The sequence below is a fragment of the Acipenser ruthenus genome, chromosome 2, assembly GCF_902713425.1.
Source record: "Acipenser ruthenus chromosome 2, fAciRut3.2 maternal haplotype, whole genome shotgun sequence".
Lineage (NCBI taxonomy): Eukaryota > Metazoa > Chordata > Actinopteri > Acipenseriformes > Acipenseridae > Acipenser > Acipenser ruthenus.
Window position 1 is genome coordinate 49606026 of NC_081190.1, and position 20040 is coordinate 49626065.

Here is a 20040-nt window from a genome sequence, read left to right on the forward strand (position 1 = left end):
GCCACCAGCTTCCTGGATTGGAGAGGTGTGCACAGCTACGCGTGAGCGCGTCAGTCCTCCTTTTAAGATCAGCAGGAGTGTGCACAGTAATAAAACTACAAAATAAAGGTGCTGCTTACGCATTGCCCACACTGCTGCTAAGCCGATCAGCTCGGGATCTCCATCCTACACGGAGATTAATTCTCAAACTGAACGCAGTAGGGATTCAAGGAAATGCATGCACATGGATTAGGGAGTGGTTAACATGTAGAAAACAGAAAGTACTGATTAGAGGAGAAACCTCAAAATGGAGCGAGGTAACCAGTGGTGTACCACAGGGATCAGTATTGGGTCCTCTGCTATTCCTAATCTACATTAATGATTTAGATTCTGGTATAGTAAGCAAACTTTTTAAATTTGCAGACGACACAAAAATAGGAGGAGTGGCAAACACTGTTGCAGCAGCAAAGGTCATTCTAAATGATCTAGACAGCATTCAGAACAGGGCAGACACATGGCAAATGACATTTAATAGAGAAAAGTGTAAAGTATTGCATGCAAGCAATAAAAATGTGCATTATAAATATCATATGGGAGATACTGAAATTGAAGAAGGGAACTATGAAAAAGACATAGGAGTTTATGTTGACTCAGAAATGTCTTCATCTAGACAATGTGGGGAAGCTATGAAAAAGGCCAACAAGATGCTCGGATATATTGTGAGAAGTGTTGAATTTAAATAAAGGGAAGTAATGTTAAAACTTTACAATGCATTAGTAAGACCTCACCTAGAATATTGTGTTCAGTTCTGGTCACCTCGTTACCAAAAGGATATTGCTGCTCTAGAAAGAGTGCAAAGAAGAGCAACCAGAATTATCCCGGGTTTAAAAAGCATGTCGTATGCAGACAGGCTAAAGGAATTGAATCTATTCAGTCTTGAACAAAGACGACTACTTGGCGCTCTGATTCAAGCATTCAAAATCCTAAAAGGTATAGACAATGTCGACCCAGGGGACTTTTTTGACCTGAAAAAAGAAACAAGGACCAGGGGTCACAAATGGAGATTAGATAAAGGGGCATTCAGAACAGAAAATAGGAGGCACTTTTTTACACAGAGAATTGTGAGGGTCTGGAACCAACTCCCCAGTAATGTTGTTGAAGCTGACACCCTGGGATCCTTCAAGAAGCTGCTTGATGAGATTCTGGGATCAATAAGCTACTAACAACCAAATGAGCAAGATGGGCCGAATGGCCTCCTCTCGTTTGTAAACTTTCTTATGTTTTTATGTTCTTACCCAGGGCATGGGATAAGCGTCAAACTTTGATTTTTCATTAACTTGCCTGAAGTCAATGCAAAATCGAGTTGACCCATCCGGCTTATCCACTAAAACAATCGGACTGTTCCAGTCACTTTGGGACTCCTCTATTACACCCAGTCTGAGCATCTCATCAATCTCCGCCTTTATTACTTGCCTTTTGTGCTCAGGTATGCAGTACGGCCTCTGGCGAACTGGCGCCCGGCTCAATCTCAATGTGATTGTGGGCTGCTCGAGTCTGCCCCGGGATGGGAGGAAACTCTGTCACCAGCGCCCGAGCCTGACATTTCTGTGTTGGTGTCAGATTATCTGCAATCTGTACCGACCCCTTTTTCGCCAACACAGAAACATCAGGTCCCAGGTCTGTGACGTCATCTGCTTACGCTACTAACAAAGCCTCCTGTTGCAACCAAGGCTTCAAGAGGTTCACATGATAAATGTGCTTTTCTCTCCGTCGCTTCGGTTGGCAAATCTCATAATCCACTGTCCCAACCCACCATGTAACCTCAAAAGGTTCTTGCTACTTCGCGACACAATAGAAGCACTTTATCCCCCGGCTGAAATGTGGGTAACCGGGCCCCCCTGTTATATTGGGTCTCCTGTCTCTGCTGAGCCTGCTGCAAATTGTCATGCGTCCATTTTCCACAGACTCAAGACGTTTGCGCAGGTCCAACACATACCAGACAATATTGGTCGAATTGTCCTGCTGCTCCTCCCACATCTCTCTGGCCAGATCAAGCACACCCCGGGGTCTCCGCCCATACAACAGCTCGAATGGTGAAAACCCCGTAGAAGCCTGAGGTACCTCTCTGATAGCAAAGAGAAGGGGAGGAATCAGCTGGTCCCAGTAGTGCACGTCACTGTCAATGAGTCTGCGCAACATGTTTTTGAGGGTCTTAGGGTAGGGTGGCCGCATGAGACCCCGGTCTTGGGCCAGGAGCTCCTACCACCACACTCCGTCCAAAGACCTGGCTACCCCTCCCCCCAGTCCCTTCACCCTCCCTGGGGCTAGTAGAGGGGGTGATGCTGGAGTAGCGCGGTTTCCAGGCAGCTTAGCGTGCGTTGGTTCTGCTGCCTGGTACTGCTCTGCCAGTTGGATCGCCAAATCCAGGGTGGCGGGTGCCTGCCGTTGCACCCACAAACGCGGTCCCGGAGCCAAGTACTGCAGGAACTGCTCGACTACGATTACCTCCACCAGTCTGGCAGTGGTAGTGACTCCCGGGTTCAAACATCCCCGGGCGTAATCCTGCAAGCAGTGCGCGACAGCCCTGGGGTGTTCCTCCACAGAGAAGCTCTCCTCCCGGAATTTGCGGCGGTAGCCCTCCGGAGTCTTACCCACGTGGTTGAGGATGGCAGCTTTCAGCGTGGGGTACTCGCTGTATTTATCACATACCTCTTCTGAGTCGTACATACTGATAAATTAATCTCCTGATCACTCAGTTATTCACCAAACTCATAAATAATGCTATCCAAGTCATTATTTTATTCCTATAACATCTCAAAAAAGCTTGGCAAATGTTCACGGTTTTCTTTGAGCACTGAATGCGGAAGCAGCCATCTTGCTTGTTTATGCCTGTGGTGAAGGTACTATGTGTATTGCTCAGATCTGCCTCCAATTTTTTTTTCATCTTTTTCTGGTTTCTCTCAGCCATTGAAAGCTTTTCTCTGCATTCTGCTGAGAAAAACCGACTAGGGACCTGTGAATGACTCCTTTTTGATGATGTTGGACAGGGTTCGACATTGGACCAGAAAGGGAATTTTGCAGTGTCGGACCGGGTCCGACATAGGACCGCAAAGAGTTAATGATGTTAGATTCTGACTGGTAGAAATCCAAAACTTTGGTAAGGTGACCTGACATCCTGTTGTGGACAGGACAGTCTCACTTTTGGAGCATTGATTCCACTGTCCCCAGAAGTTATCTTGGGATGGTTATCCTCGTCTGAATCATCACTCTCGCTGCCTGAAGATATCAGACTACTGTAGTCTAACAATAACAGCTCATACAGTTACTATTGTACAGTAGAGTCAATTATCTGAACTAATTGGGACCGATACTAGTTCGCATAATCGATTTGTATGGATAATTGAACAGGTATTAATAACTATTACTGTACATTTAATAATGTATAGAATAAAGTTAACATACACAAGTACTTAATACACAAGGTCACGAAAATCATGAATTTGAAAAAAAGTCAGTGAAATCTTGGAAATGAATGTAAAAACATTTTTGGTTAGGCGCTTCCTTTATTTCCTTTAAAAAAGTCAGTATGTCATGCATTGTAAATGCAAATCTGCAAGTATCTGTAAATTGTTTGGTTGTGTACACGCAGCTTTACGTGTAGCTGTGTATGTAGGTCAGCGAATGAGACAGCTCAGCAAGCAAGCATATAAATCGGGGACAGCTAAAATGCCCAAAAAAATTGTGAGTGACCTGTTTTCTGGAAAGACAGAAGAGCAAATGCAACAGAGAACAGACGTTTACCAACTTACAGAGGCTTTCTTTACAACATGCTGTTTGTTTTAGAATTGTGGAAAAATCTATTAAAGCCTGGTTCATACAGTATTTCTGTTGCAGATGAATGCGATACGTCAGGCGCAGACAGCTAAAAGCTTCACCTTAACTTTTGGCAGCAATTAATAACACATTGACCACAACCCTATTCAGTAGTTAGACTCTCAAGCAACTATTGGTAGATGAGGCTGCTGTTGTTAGCCTCTTGTATACTAAACAACTAAGGACTTCTTTAACTTGGTGCTACCGGGGGTTTAATATGTTTAATATGTTAACTTAGCCATGTTATTTCGTAGGCTTACATCAGCCCACAAAGAGGTGTTCTATTTTCTTTATTTCAACACAGCAAGAAATAAAAACAGATGCTGATAGACACCAAACAGCTGTTCTTCAAAGATGTACTTTATAATTTAATTTTTAAGAAGGTTAATTATTGTGTAAGCCACAGACCACCCAAGTGACCCGCATAAAAAACAAAATCTTAAAATGCTTTTCAAAAATATACTTTTTAAAAAAGTATCTACAACATATTTTAAGATATCTAAATATATTTAAGATTTCTTAAAATACAATTGAGATATATTTAATACTTTTTTAAAGTTATCTTAAAATGAAGTACAGCTTCCTTTCATTTAGAGATATCTCAAATTAATTTTAAGATATTATAAAAGCGCTACTGTGTGCACAGAACATGAAAAACAGACTACGGGGCTGCCGCGAAAAGGTCCCTTAGGCTAACGTAAGTGCAGCCTTGCATCAGCAGGGACCCCTTGGCAAGGAATTGAAGGGATTCAGGGTATTCAAGGGATGCACCTAGACTAAAAGAAGGGAAGGAGGGCCAGGGGAGCCTGCAAGTTCCTCTGGGTAGTGTGGGGAAACTTGCTTTGTTATTGTGTGCTAACCCTGAATACAAGCAGTCTCCTGTCTGATCTCTTTACAACTCTGTGCTGTTCCTGAATAGCTGTACTCTATATTGGTGCTCAGAAGTGGGATGGAGTGAACACCGTGGAAAGTGAAGAGGGAGCCGGAGGAGCGAGTCACCGGAGCTGACAAGCTGACACTGTCCGGGTAAAGGTCGGCGGCAGAGGAAAAACCCTCAACAAACCCCCAAAGTACAGCGGGAAGGCAGACTGGGATGCCTTCCAAGCCCAGTTTAAACTAATCACACAACTGGGGTGGTGGACAGAGTACAAAAAATATCTCTAGTTGGTGAGCTGTCTCACTGAAGAGGCGCTGCCCTGCCTACTGACACTTTCCCCTGAACAGAGGCTGGACAACACTGCCCTTACTGGGGCACTGCAGAGCTATTGCGGCAGCAACAAACAACCCTGTCTGCTGTAGAACGAGCTCCATAGCAGGACCAGGAAACCAGGCGAAACCTTGCGGGAACTGGCAGCCACCAACGATGGGCTCGCTTAAAAAAAGGCGTACACCCATATGCCGCTGGGGGTACAAGAGGAACTTGCCAGGGACCAGTTCTGGAGAGCTGCTCGCTCAGGTCCGCCTAGCCTACCCGTAGACACTTCAGGAGGCATTGAAAATGGCAGCCAAGAGGGAGAGTATCTGGGCAGCAAGCGACTGGGCGAAACTGGAGGACCCACGAGGAGCCGATTTGCAGTTCATCAAGCCCAACCCAAGCCAGCAGCGATGTGCCTTTGGTGCCCTGGATATAGTGGCACTTGTAAAGGCACTCACCACCAGCAGATGCTAACACTCCAGTTCCTGGAGCCGGCTCTGCTGGAACTGCAGTCAGCATGGACACTTGCGGGCACAATGCCTGACAGCAGCCTCCCCACAGCAGGTTCAAGAGCCCCGACAGCTGTAGGGAAATGACCCAAGGCTTGCATAGACAGGAAACCGTGGACCCACATTCAGAACCCCTGCAAGATCAACAGCGCCTAATAGTACAGACGGGGGAGTGGGCATGAGAGACAGAGCCTGCAGGGGCTACCGCGAAAAGGTCCCATAGGCTAACGTTGGTTCAGCCTTGTACCAGCTGTGACCCCTTGGCAGGGGATTCAAGAGATTGAGAGGATTCAGGGGATTCAAGGGACGCACCTGGACTAAAAGGGATGCAGGGCCAGGGGCAAGGGCATGCATTACATTGTTGTTTTATTGTTGGCGGGCTTTATGTAAGGGGAGCCTGCGAGCTCCTCAGGGCAGAATGTGAAGAAGCTTGCTGTGTTAATAAAAATAAAAGAATTGCCATTGTGGACCGTCTCTTGTCTGATCACTTTACAATTCTTCGCTGTTCCTGAATAGCTGTACGCTACAATATCTTAAAGTCCTGTTCATTTAGAGATTTCTCAAAATTATGTCCTCTTCATTTAGTAATATCTAAAATAACATTTATTCTGAGATATCTGAAATTCGTTAACTCTAAATGAACAGGAAGTAATTTTGTGATATCTTAAAATGAATGATATCTTATAATGGATGAGGTTATTTTGAGATATCTTAAAATGAATTACAGATATCTCAAAATAAAGTTTTGTTCATTATATAGAATGTTCTTATAAAGCCATCACTTTTGCATTTAATGCATCAGCTTCAGCTATAATCTGCTGTTCATGCAGTCACTGGTTTACTGATATGAGGACCACTTTAGGAGGTGCCAGGGATAAACTAAAGCTCTCAGTTTAAGGTATTTTTGCAGTGTTCTCATGGGCTATTTCATTTACAATTTCCAGCTAACAAAATAATTCCGTATTGTTTCCTGTTATACAATTACATTTATGAAAGTATCAAGAACTGTTGCAGCCACAAACACATGTCAGTATATTTCTTTAAACATACATAATTGCTTCCTTCGCTAATTCACTTCCCCAGTACTGTTTTTTAATCATCCATAACTATTAAACACTCAATAGTGCTGAATTAAGAAATACTAAAACTAAAATTCCAATGTATATTTCAATGTAAGTGTATTGTAAGTATTTTTATATTTGTTGTATGTTTGTCTAGGTTGAGTGGTTGAAAAACGAGGAAATAATTGACCCTGCTGAGGATCTGAATTTTTACATCACCATAGACCACAACCTCATTATTAAGCAGGCTCGTCTGTCTGATACTGCCAACTATACCTGCGTAGCCAAGAACATTGTTGGAAAGAGGAGGAGCACCACAGCCACAATCACTGTCTACGGTAGGAGGAACTAACATGTCAAGTATATAGAAATGTTACATGGTAAATTTGCATGTAACATAGGCTTTTCCTGTGATTCTGCTGTGCTTACAACACTACCTTGTTGCTTTACTGTATGTTCTTCACCATACTTAGGCTTTACCATGTTTTCACTGTCTTCACTACACTTTGCTATTATGTTGCCCCGTAGAACAATATACCACGGTAAATGTTTGTAAGGGAAGTTGCCTAGCTTCTGTGCATAACCATGTTGTAACCTAAACAAGTGAATCACAGTACAGTATTGTGAGTCTTAAGCCTTGTCCACACTATGTCTTTAAACAGTGTTAGTTGCCAGTAGTAATATTACTATAGCTTTTGTCAAAAGTTTGATTGATGACCCCTTTGACCTTTTTGACCTTATATGTGTGATTATATGAATATATAATGGGGGGGATTATGAATATATGAATATATAATGAGGGAGGCATGGACTTTATATAGGAGTATGGAATATAGGTATATATATATATATATATATATATATATATATATATATATATATATATATATATATATATATAATATATATATAAACAGACCCCTTGTATTTAACAAGTGCTTATAAACATTAAATATTTATAAATGTAAAGAGTTTGAAATAAAAATAATTACTGTTGGTAGGATTTGAAACCACGCTGACAATTGAGTCAAAAGGATCTTAAGTCCATCGCCTTAACCATTCGGCACAACAGTTTTTTCTTAAAACATTAATAAATAAAAAATAAGAATTAAGCTTACCGGGGTTCTGAGAATCATGGTGGTTAGGTGTTTGAGCAAAAGGTTTAAATGATCGAGACTACGAAAGGTTTTTGTTTTTTGTTTTTGTTTTTGTTTTTTAAAAAGGGGCAAGTCTGGGCATGTTTTCAGACCTCATAAAAGGAGGAAAATATTTGTGCAGTTTATTAGAGTGTTACACAAGATGGCTTATACCGTGGTTAGTTCATACTCTGAGGATCGGCAAATGTCTGAACTTATAAAAGCCTTTAAAACAATGCGCATTAGCCCTTCCTCAGAGGCTAAAGAAACCACGGACAGCATAAAAGGTTCAAGAGAGAGTCCAAGCAAGGGGCCTTTAAGCATCCGTTCCAAGGATCCTCTGTGTACGGTACATACTCCTCTGTGGACTGAACTGAAAATAGACCCAAATGAGAGAGAGGGGGCGGCTGTTTTAGGGTAACTCTGAAAACACCCCTAGGGGCGGAGCCTTAAGGACCACCCATTCATGGATCTCTGATAGGTCGTCTCAAAGGATCCCCCATGGTGCCTGAGGCGTCATCACCCCTCATAGGCCGACACCTAATCTTTGGGAGCCTACTAAAGGGGCCCCCCACATGCCATTTTGATTGAAGGAGTCTGACGCCATGTCTTCTGCAAACTTTAGATACTTCTCTGAAAATGCCGTTCTTGAACCTTGTGATCTTGAGATGGATTGGACCAGTGAAGAAATGACCCGGCTTATAAAAGGCTTTGAAAATGTCCCCCTCCTCAACCCTGCAGAGTCTGACGACGTTGATGGGGGTTTAGGCATCTCTTTTGAAAAAGTATTAAAGATCTCTAGGGGTCTCCTGGTTTCTCTATTGGAAGTGATCATTGACCGTGATATGGTGAAAAATTGCTGTGGTTGTGAAATTGACCACCCGAGCCAGCTGAGACACAGCTGCCTTTTTGAAGCGGATCCAAATTATTTTGATCAACATTTTGAAGAAATACTAGAAAAAATACACGTCCCGTGGCTGAAGCTTCAGGTGGCTAAAGCTCTAGCTTGTTTCAATTTCCATCCATCTTTGACAAAACTTCAGAAACTGGTGGAAGATATTTTAACAGAGCTAAGACCAGAACACAGAATTAGACGTAAACAGATCCATCTACAAGAAACCCTGGATGACAAGACCCGAGACATTGTTAACAAAATAACCAAAGCTTTCTACCATCGCAGTTTTACAAACCCCCAAGCTCCTTTAGCTTATTACGGTGCCTGTGACTTTGAAAATGGGGAATGTCCAGACTCCAGCAAAACTGAGGAAAACCATTGAGGGGCTGCTGATTGAGTTAATAGCTGAGAAAGTGGCTTGCAAGAGACTCTTTCAAAACCTGATCCCCGTAAATGTAAAAATGTTCAAACAACTGTGAATAAAACATTTGAACTTCACACGTCTCAGAGGTGTTATGATAAATTTTGAATAAAAACTTTTTGAACTACATATTTGTCGCAGTTGTGTTATTTTGGTTAAAGATGACACATCAGCGTATGAAAAAAATATACTACGATCCCTCAAATCCTGGGGGTTTAGGGGGTTTACAGACTCTTCAAAGAGCTCTGGGGTCTGAGGGGCCTAAAGTCTCTGAGAGGGTCTTAACTGACTTTTTATCAGAGCAAGACTCATATACGTTCATAAGCCCTCTAAAATAAACTTTAAAAGAAACACTGTATTTGTATCTAATATCGACACACAGTGGCAAGCTGATTTAGTGGATATGTCTAGCTTGTCAAAAGAAAATGGAGGTTACAAGTACATGTTAACATGTATAGATATCTTATCCAAATATGCATGGGTAATACCATTGAAAAATAAGTCATCTAAGACGGTGACAGAGGCGTGAAAGTTTTCTGGAGTGGTTTGTTTTCCAATTGAAATTCTTTTTTTATTATGGTGAATCTGGGAGCCTCGAATCATGTTATGCTCCGTGGGGGTGTTTCTATCATGACTCATAAAGTTTTGTACAAGGTCTTTTAATGAAGCGAGGTTAATTAATTTGGAATTCTCATAGTTTAGGGTAATACCCTTTACTTTTAGACATGTTTTTCCGTTGTTTGTGATGTATCCATATGTTTTAGGACCCCCTGACACAAACTCTGTAATGTATTCTCCCGGTTTCAACTCGCTAGTTAAATCACCAAGATAATCACCTAGTTCTGGACGCCAAGCCTGGGGCCTACTGACAAAGATTACAGAGTCTGTATCTTGATACAGACAGCGACCCTGCAGACGATCCAAGAGGTTATAGAGCTCTAGCCGTGCGTAAGTGGTTGTAAACGCCGCTATGAATACGTTTACCTGGGGGAGTATAGGTATCAGAAGCATAACTCCACTGAACCTGGGCCACCGTATCACTTACAAAACAAAAATGTGAAACCTGATATCTTTTTGAAAAGAGATAATGGAAAAACTGGTCAGGATCCTTAACCAAGCTTGTAGAGAGTTGGTTAGTTCTCTGGGCAAATTTTCCCCAAAGACTGTTTAAACATAATTTGGAGATTTGTCTTTTAGCTGGGTTAACATTAATGTTTTGAGGATCTAATTGAACCCCCTCTTTCTGAAAATATTCAGCAATATAACGCTCTTTACGCTCCTCATCGGTACAATGAGCAGGGTAACCTGTTTCCCTGAGATGACTATTAATGTAACCTGTAAAGAGAGTGTCAGATTTCTGAGGAAAATGCCAAACTTTGTGTATTTTAGACACTTTGTAACCTTTCTCAAGAGCTTTGACTACCTCGACACTGCACCAGGTCCCTGTCAAGGCTCTTTCTCCAGAGGTATGATTACATACCCCAGTCTGGTTTAGTGTTTCTGCTCATGAACGGCAGAGGGTAAACATTAATTTACCACAGATGCGGACAGGCAGCACAGGGAAATAAAGACCCCTAGGAGGCAGAACAGTTAATTTGAACAAGCCAAAGTACTGCCTCAAGTCTTGAAAATTATGGTAAATTATGGTAGGGTGGTCTACGGGGTACACTTTTGTTTTGTTGACAAATGGGTACAAGCTAGTGAAATCAAAGTATTCCACCCTTTCATTTTCTTGGGCCACATAATGTAATGTAATGTAATGGCATTTGTACGACCCCCAAACAGAGCCTCACGAGGATTGATACGTTCTGGAAAATCAGAGCGAACCAGAAAATCGTGAACTTTAGGCTGTTTTTTCAGGGCGTTCCATTCATGTTCCCAAATAACTCTGACTTCCAACCCGTAAACCTTTTGCAATGTTTCAATATTTTCATCAAAGTGATGATACATCGTACCGCATGATACTTTGCTTAAGGGGTTTACATCGGCAGAATCATAGCACAAGGGACAACCATGAAAAAAGCACCCTGCAAATTCAAAAGCCGTACGCTTACCATTAATCACAGCATAACCGTCCAAGAAAAAGGGGCCTATTTTAAGTGTGAGGTAACAACACCGCCTTACATATCTTACAGTAGGGACTAAGACATTTATGAGTCTGTGGCTTCGTCAGGTCACATTTATAGAGAGAATAGCACCTTGTACAAAGTTTTAAAATGTCACACATAGAAACCTGTTTTTCACTGTTGGCTTTATCTCGGAGAATCTTATGCTCATCATAACAGAGCTGTGATCAACAATAACGATTGCAATCGTTACATTTTACCTTTACAGAGGACTCGCTGTTACAGGCTGGTGAAAAACACACATTACAGTGTCCCTCACACCGACGTCCAGATCGGTTACTGTAGGCTGTGTAACAGTAATTACACAGATAGGCTGTACCCAGAAAACCTTTCAAGTTAACAGTACTGTAGAAATGATTCTCATGAAGAAACAGAAGTACAGTTTTGTTTTTTGCTCGAGTATCTGTTTGGTGTTTCAGGAACACATCCTTTTGAGGACATCTGTACCATACCACAATTTTAACATCTAGGGCCTGTTCAAATTTATCTATGTCTGCAAACAAAACCATTTGATGTTCACTTAATCCCACACTCTGTTGAAGTTTTAAAGCCTCAGCCATACACGTATCATAGGCACCTCTGAATTCTGGAAATAACAAGCTCAGAACGCTGTATGCAAAACATAATTGATTGTCTCTGTTGTAACATATAATCAGATGCTTGGCTTTTTTTCTAATAAGCTCACTTTTCATTAAGGTCTGCAAACCTCTCCTAAGACCCCCTCCTTCAGGACACCTAATAACCTGGACAATCAACATCAAAGAGTCATCAGCCAAAATTTCACTATGACTTTGAAGGAGAGCTTCAATCTGACTGAGAACATCGTCTAGACTTAAATTGTCTCCAGTCATTTTTACATACACTGGTATATCTAAGGATCCTGCTCGTAATTCAAGTTGCACAATGTCTGCAGGTGATAACGTTCTAGAAACCTCACTCAACATATTCTCTAACGTTTTATGCAACACAGTAAAAACTTCAGCGTAGGAATCCAGATCATACAGATGTGTAAAGTTAAGAGGTTGCTTCAATTCAAAATTGTTAAACATAGGTCGATGTCTACGCTGTACACCTTCCCCACCAATTCTATCACCATCGCTATCCCTATGGGGGGCCTGTAAACCAGAAGGACCTGCCACTTGATCATCATGTAATACACCACCCCCCGGGACTTTTATGCTAAAAGAATCATCATGAGAAGCCCCATCGTTTAAGCCTCCCCCTATTTGTTTTTTCCATATCATCTACACTCTCTGTACTACCATGATTTTCTCTAGACATTTCTTGCAAAAGCTTATCCAAAGAGTCAAAATTGATCTGAGTCAATTTAGCATCATTAATTAACCCAGGGCACTGGGAGTTATTGTTGTCTATATTAGTGGCATTGTCATTTATCGGGGGACTATCTGTAGAAATTTCATCAATCAGCGCCCTGATTGACGGTAAATTATACGCGTTATAATTTAAATAATTTAATAGTTTGTCTAGATAGTCAAAATTCTCAAAACCGGCTAAATTTTGGGGGTGAACAGTGCGTGGTCTGACATTGTGGATTGGAGACATACTATGTGTATGGGAACTTGTTGAGGGATCAGAATTTAAGGTATTTTGGGGGACGATTATAGAATTAACCACAGAATTTGACACAGTTTGATTCGGATCAATTGAAACCTTTTTATTTTTTTGAACACCAGTCACAGCATCATCATTGTCAGAATCATCATCAACAGTAATTTCCAAATGTTTCCTCTTACAAGATTTTTTTCGAAAGGGCTCCATTATTACTCTACAAATACAAAGTTACTGTTTTAAAAAACCCAGAGTTTTCCACAGGGTTATTAATGTTTGTATATTCTGAGCCACCTCAGGGTTGCCTGTAAATGATCTGATCTATAGTTAGTTCTACATGTTTCAATAGCTCTACGCTGTGATACCTAGTATTCAAAGATGATGCAGGCGCAAGTTTTGATCCTTTTGACCTTTTGGTACTTCGGAGACTGTGGGGACGGCTCTTGATTGCAGCGATGTGTGAAACCTTCGGCAAATTTTACGCGGCCTTTTAGACTTTGGGTCCCTGATGAATGATGTTTCGTCCTGGGAAGATTCGCTGTCCACAATAAGAGTACGTCTAGTGGGCCGTTCTAAATGAAAATATACAATCAAACCAAAATACATTAACAGATGTCTAATGAAATATTTAACATACTTTTTTTTTTAAATGCTTCATTTTAAATAGGTACTTACTTTTGAGAGGTCTTTTTTCAGATTTTTGATGTTTATTGGGAGGGTCTAAGGGGGTCTTCGCATGTATCTATGCCATCCGATGTACTGGCAACGTCTTTCCTTGGGGGTTTTTCAGGGTTTTCTAAAATAATATAAATGGTTGAATATGAATGTTTTATTAACCTAAAATAATTAATATTAATTATGAAAAACGATCAAACATATTTTATTAATCTATAAAACAATACGGTTCATACTTTTAGACACTTCTGTATATATATATATATATATATATATATATATATATATATATATATATATATATATATCATAATTACATTTCTGTATATATATCATAATTACATTTCTGTATTTGTTATTAATAAACAAAAACAGACATAAATACGGTTACTAATTTGCTCACTTTCAGGCGTATCTGCAGTCACTGAGAAGTTATTTAAAAAGTCCTCCGGAACGATTAGTGCGCTTGGTAACTCTAGGGGTATCGACTCTCCAGGGTTCGGTTCTGTGATTTAAAGGAGGTGTAAATAATAACTTTAAATAATGTTTATAAACTGTAATAATTATACATACCTTAATATCTATATATAATAATAATTACATTTCTGTATTTGCTATTAATAAATATGGCTACTATTTTACTCACTTTTAGGCGTATCTGCTGTCACTGAGACATGATTTAAAAAGTCCTCAGGAACGACTAGAGTGGACTGTATCTCCGGGTGTATGGCCTCTCCAAAGCCTTGTTCTGTAATTTTAAAGGAGGTGTGAATACTTGGAGAAAAAAGATTGCGATATTTTGGTTTAGCGACTGTAAAGTTTGATGCTTACCATTGTATCCCTGAGTCTCGAGAAGCCATGTGGGGGACAGCGGAATAATCGTAGGATGCTGGTCAATCACAACCTCTTCTTGTGAAATTAAATGTTCTTCTATAAGCTCCTCAAAATCTATAAATATGAAAAATATATAATTTAAAATAAATAATAATAATAATAATAATAATAATAATATAAAATAAAACAATACATGACTAAAATTCAACATGTTAAAGTGTGTATTTATAATTGCGTTTATATTGAGTTATATGCATCATCTTAACTCTTTTAAAATAAAACCCATTTTTAAAAAGGGTATACTGTAAACAGGCTACCTATTAGGACAACCCAGGCAGCATCACAGACAATCTGCTTGGGGTCTTCATTCACAAGCTAAAAACACCATTACCCATAAGGCATATTGGCACTACATTACCCATAATACATTTCTAACCGGAATAAACATTTCAAAACATCGAGACTAACGCGCTGAGTTAAAAATGCATTTCAAACATTTTTGTACGTAATATCTATTAACATTTTACAGACAATTTAAAAAAAAACAAAAAAAAAACATTATGTTGCATCCCAGACAAACCGCGTTGGTCTTCATTCACAATCTAAAAACACCATTATCCATAAGGCATAGCTGCACTACATTACCCATAATACATTTCTAACCGGAATAAACATTTCAAAACATCGAGACTAACGCGCTGAGTTAAACACGTTTCAAACATTTTTTTTTACGTAATATCTATTAACATTTTACAGACAATTTATAATACATACATTTTAATTAACATCTTTTTTTTCGCACAGTTAAGACAGTATTTATGCATTAAACATAACGGTACGCACCTTTTAATAGATCATTGTGCATGTTTATTTCACAATCCATTTATAACGATAGTGTGTTTGCTTGCTTCGGTCTTGATGCCTTCTGACTTGCTTACATGTTCTGAGAAGCGTGCTTATATAGTCTATAAAGCCGTGACTACAGGGGGGGTCGGGTTAGGAAAAATGTAAAATCATCTCCAGGATCGAAGATTTTCAACATCTGCAGACATGCTTGCAGCACACGTTGGCCCCCCACTCTGCTCTTTGCGTGTAAAATCAAATAAATATTCTCACTTGTGTTTATAACATTTCATTTTAAAAAGTTTTTATTAGTTTTGACCCTATACCCCCATCTTCTGTTTATTTAAACGCCCTTACACACACACACACACACACATACCCACACAACATATCAAAACGTTTACATTAAGCTTTTTGAGTTAATATATATATTGTAGTAAAATGTGAATGCTTATGTATATAATGCTGTTCAAGTTATGCCACTAGAGGTCAGTAGAGCCCTATATACTTACCATCTCCTAGGTTACTTGTGTAAGAGCCTGTTCAAATCAGTTGCTGATAAAACACGTACAATATTTCTCTTATTTTTTTCTTAAAACACTTTTTTGGGATTTAAACTAAAGAGGGGTTAATGAATACATTTGTAAATGATCATGGGTATTGTAGTAAAATGTGAATGCTTATGTATATAATGCTGTTCAAGTTATGCCACTAGAGGTCAGTAGCGACCTATATACTTACCATCTCCTAGGATACCAGTCGGTCGAGGAATTCCTTAGTTAGAGAACACTAATGTGTAGGTTTCAACAGAGATTGTTCTAATAAAGACACTGTGATTAAAGTTATACTCTTGCATCTTGGATCTCGGGTTATATATATAATGAGTTACCATTGACAATATCTAAAAATATAAATTATAAAGGGGTCATAACATCTGGATGTGCAAACATTAGTTTAATCGAATTAAAAAAAACATAACGATGTACGATGCTCCTATAGTTTTAAAAAAATCGAAACAGTAAAACGTATTAATGATTTGCAACAAACCATCAGAATAGTTTGGTTGTGTAGGATTCTGTTCAAAATCTGTTGATGATAAAACACATACAATATTTCTCTTATTTTTTCTTAAAACACTTTTTTGGGATTTAAACTAAAGAGGGGTTAATGAATACATTTGTAAATGATCATGGGTTGTTAATTACGGTAAAGTAAAAATAATTATTATAGGACCTATACAATACATTTGGGGCATTAGGACCCTGCAGAGATGATTAGAGTCATGGTTGAAAACATTTCTGTCTAATCTTTTGAAGGCCGCGGTATATTCAAGTGAGATAACCACCTGTTTTTCAAACAACAAAACTAAACTACATGACTCCAGGATTGATGATTTTCAAAAGTAACCATGTGTATATTTCAATGGTCAAAGTGATCGTGAATACAGGGGGTCGGGTCAGGAAAATGTACAATCAGCACGACTCCTGGATCGAAGATTTTCAACACAGCCGGCATGCTTTCAGCACATGTTGATCCCCACTCTGTTCATTACGTGTAAAATCGAATGACGCATATTCTCGCTGAGTGTGTGTGTTTCGTGTGCATGTGCGGTGTAAAGGAACCGCCCCCCTGTTTAAGTCACAGAACGAGTTTTTGGAGTCAGTCAGCGGCTGAATCTTGAAGAGGGCAGATGTCTGAGAGGGAGATCATTCGGGCTGTACTTGTCCAGGGCAGTTTTTTTTTTTTTTTTAAACGGTGAGAGAGAGAGAGAGAGAGAGAGAGAGAGAAAGAGATAGAGAGAGAGAGAGAGAGAGAGAGAGAGAGAGAGAGAGAGAGAGAGAGAGCACTTTTTCAGAAATTGTACTCTGGTAGAATTTGTTTTGTTTTTGTTCTTTTTTATAAATATTAAATTTAATATATGTTTTATTTTGTGATACGCTGTTTTAAACTTTATTTTTTATTAAGTGTCTATATATGTATATATATATACACACCATAAACATATATGTATGTGACCCCTTTTTTAAACGACAAAACACTCCAAGTTTTACTGTGATTACTGTGTGTAATGTTTGTTTAAATGCTTTTAAATGGTGAATAAGGTGTTTGTTTTTTTTTGTTTTTTGTTTATGCTTTTAATAACATCTTTTTAAACTTTCTCTTTTCATTAAGTGTCTTATGTAAAAAAAAAAAAAAAAGACTTTAATGTTGTCTGCACCAAGCATAAGTTAACATAAGCATTTATAAAACTTGGGTAGCCCACCAACCCTGATTACATAAATAACATATTAAACACAGATTTTTTGTCCATATCTTATAAAAGACGTGCCATAAGTTTATATATATATATATATATATATATATATATATATATATATATATATATATATATATATATATATTCAATAAGCATATCTGTCTTATAACCATCATAAAATCCACGGCCCCCTCATTATATATTTACAAATTCATAAATCCACGCCCCTCATTATATATTCATAAAGCCATGCCCCCTCATCAATCAAACTTTTGACAGAAGCTATAGTAATATTACTACTGTTGCCTTTAAACCGGCTAAAAAGTGCTAAATACAGTTAGCATCTACACTACGCAGCATTTAATACCATACTTGAGAACCGGACTTCAGACCACCTCAGGGTGTAGTCTCGAGTCCGGTTCTAAATTAGATTGCATCAGGTAGTGCGGTTTGTCAGAAGTATCCTTCAATATTCCAAAATGCTTTCTGATATGTTTTGGCATATGGACATTACAAATACAGTGCTCAGAAAAGGTGCCTGAAGGAGTTGAGAATGACTATCAATACTGCTGTACCATTTTTAGGCTTATGTTGTAAAATGGTGGATCGTGAAATGATGTGGTCAGATGCCAAAATCAAGGCACTTATTGATATCTGAAGTGATGAAATCGTTCAAGGAGAACTTCAGAGTTCAAAATGAAATGCACATAAAATGTCTACTTGCATGCAAGAAGCAGGCTTTTGAAAGAACACCTAACTAGTGCAGGAGCCTATGCAAAGCTTGCCTGTGGCGAGACCGTTGCTGCCTTCTCCATCACTGATACCTTGTGTTTATAAGAAACAAAACCAAATGATCATGCTAAGCAGCGCTATGTCTTCTCTGGGTACGGGCTCCATATTTGCAAGGTTGTAACCAGACAGTGCATGGTGGGATATTATCGTATTAAGTCCCAGTCTATTGCGCTGCTAGGAACTGTAATCAAACCATTTTAATAGTGTTTGTAGTACGCATTAAACATGAAACAGTACTTTAGTGTGGACTGTTTGAGCTTGAGATCAGTTATGTAGTGTGGACAGGGCCTTAGTCAAATGTTTAAATCAAATGTTTTTCTGCTCTAAAAGTTATTTAATGCTACCAAAATGGCACAATGTGTGACACTTAACTTTTAGAAGGGTATTTCCAGTTTAAGTAATCTCTAGTGGTGTAGTCATGGCTGTTTGCCGAGGATGCCTTTGAGATGCTGCCTTAATGCAGCACGGCTTCACTGGACACAAGAACAGTTCTGTTTGCTTCTTCAAAACATTTTTTTTAATTAATACATTAAGTAACATCACTAATCCTAAGGTTCTCTGAGGCATAATGACAACATTTCATATGCAGTTACATCAATAATCATAGCAACAATCGTGGCTTATATAACAACATTCTAAACAGGCATCACAAAACACTTTAAACAACTGTATATTAACATGTCAAACAAAAACAAACAAAAGTGCAATCGTCCAGCAGTAGTCACCATAAAATCTATTGGTGTTTGGGATCCAGACATATTGTGCTGTAACGATATATTTAAAATGGATGGTTTCATGGAAAGGAGATTAATATTAGAAGTAAAGTGGAGGTTAAGGTTAGAGTTTGACTGGATTACAACCAAAGCTACAGCTTTGAATAAAGTTTGTTTTCTAGTTTTCTAGAGCAAGGGTCCCTGCTTTCCTAATTTGTATTGGAAAGGTGAACCAAGGAAACAAAGTACTAGGGCAAATATTTGTAAGTGAATACATACATTAAGAGTGATTATGCATAGAATGTGCCATAACAATGTTGTATTTCATGACTAGAAGTACTTCCACAAATCATGGTGTAGTTCTCTAAATCTTGGTATACATCTTTGCTTATGATGGTCAAAGAATCATGCATTTATGCTTATTTTTTATAGAAATTGAAATGTGGTAAATATATATTTTTTCACATATCTTTAGAATATAAGGCTCATTTTTCTCAACAGGATATTTATACAAGATATTTTAAAAACGTCACAACTGGTAGAGGTTGAACATGGGTATGTTTCAGTGAAAACAGAATCTCCACTATCTGGGGGCAAATTGTGTAATTAAACTCTTCATGGCTAACAGTAATTCCCATTAAAATAGAACAGCATATACTGAATTGTTTTCAATGGTGAGTGTAGTTTAAACATTTAGTGGATATCTAAACTCTTATTAACATAAATAAAATAAACTAATACATATATACTGAGGAAAGTTCCGAGAGACTGGACTTAGCTGCACTTGTTGAGCTTTGTCAGATTTGTGAACTTTGTAATCCTGTCTTGTACAGTGAATGGCGGTTGGTCGACCTGGACTGAGTGGTCTGTCTGTAACGGTCGCTGTGGCAGAGGTTATCAGAAGCGCACCCGGAGCTGCACCAATCCTGCTCCCCTTAACGGAGGAGCTTTCTGTGAGGGACAGAATGTCCAGAAGCTTGCCTGCACCACCTTGTGTCCAGGTAAACAGTGACGTGTTTAAAGGGGTTTAGGACCACAAAAGTTGTCCACTGTATCGGTCTGCTTGTCTTAGCTTTTGTTCTTTTGAAAAGTTTTAACCACTTTTTCTCAATGATTTCTTTTTTGTTAAGTAATAAAATGAAATTAATATACTAGCTTTCTT

At 39.0% G+C, this 20040-nt stretch overlaps 1 protein-coding gene across 2 annotated transcripts in view; it reads left to right on the top strand.

The window, feature by feature from the left end:
* The window catches only part of LOC117408401 (netrin receptor UNC5C-like), a 379281-nt gene that overhangs the window by 253416 nt on the left and 105825 nt on the right, over nucleotides 1-20040 (top strand). For both annotated transcript variants that reach the window (XM_034013361.3, XM_034013362.3), the window contains exons 5-6: nucleotides 6775-6955; nucleotides 19712-19879. In XM_034013361.3, coding sequence (XP_033869252.3) covers nucleotides 6775-6955; nucleotides 19712-19879 — 349 coding nt within the window. The remainder of the gene's footprint in view (nucleotides 1-6774; nucleotides 6956-19711; nucleotides 19880-20040) is intronic.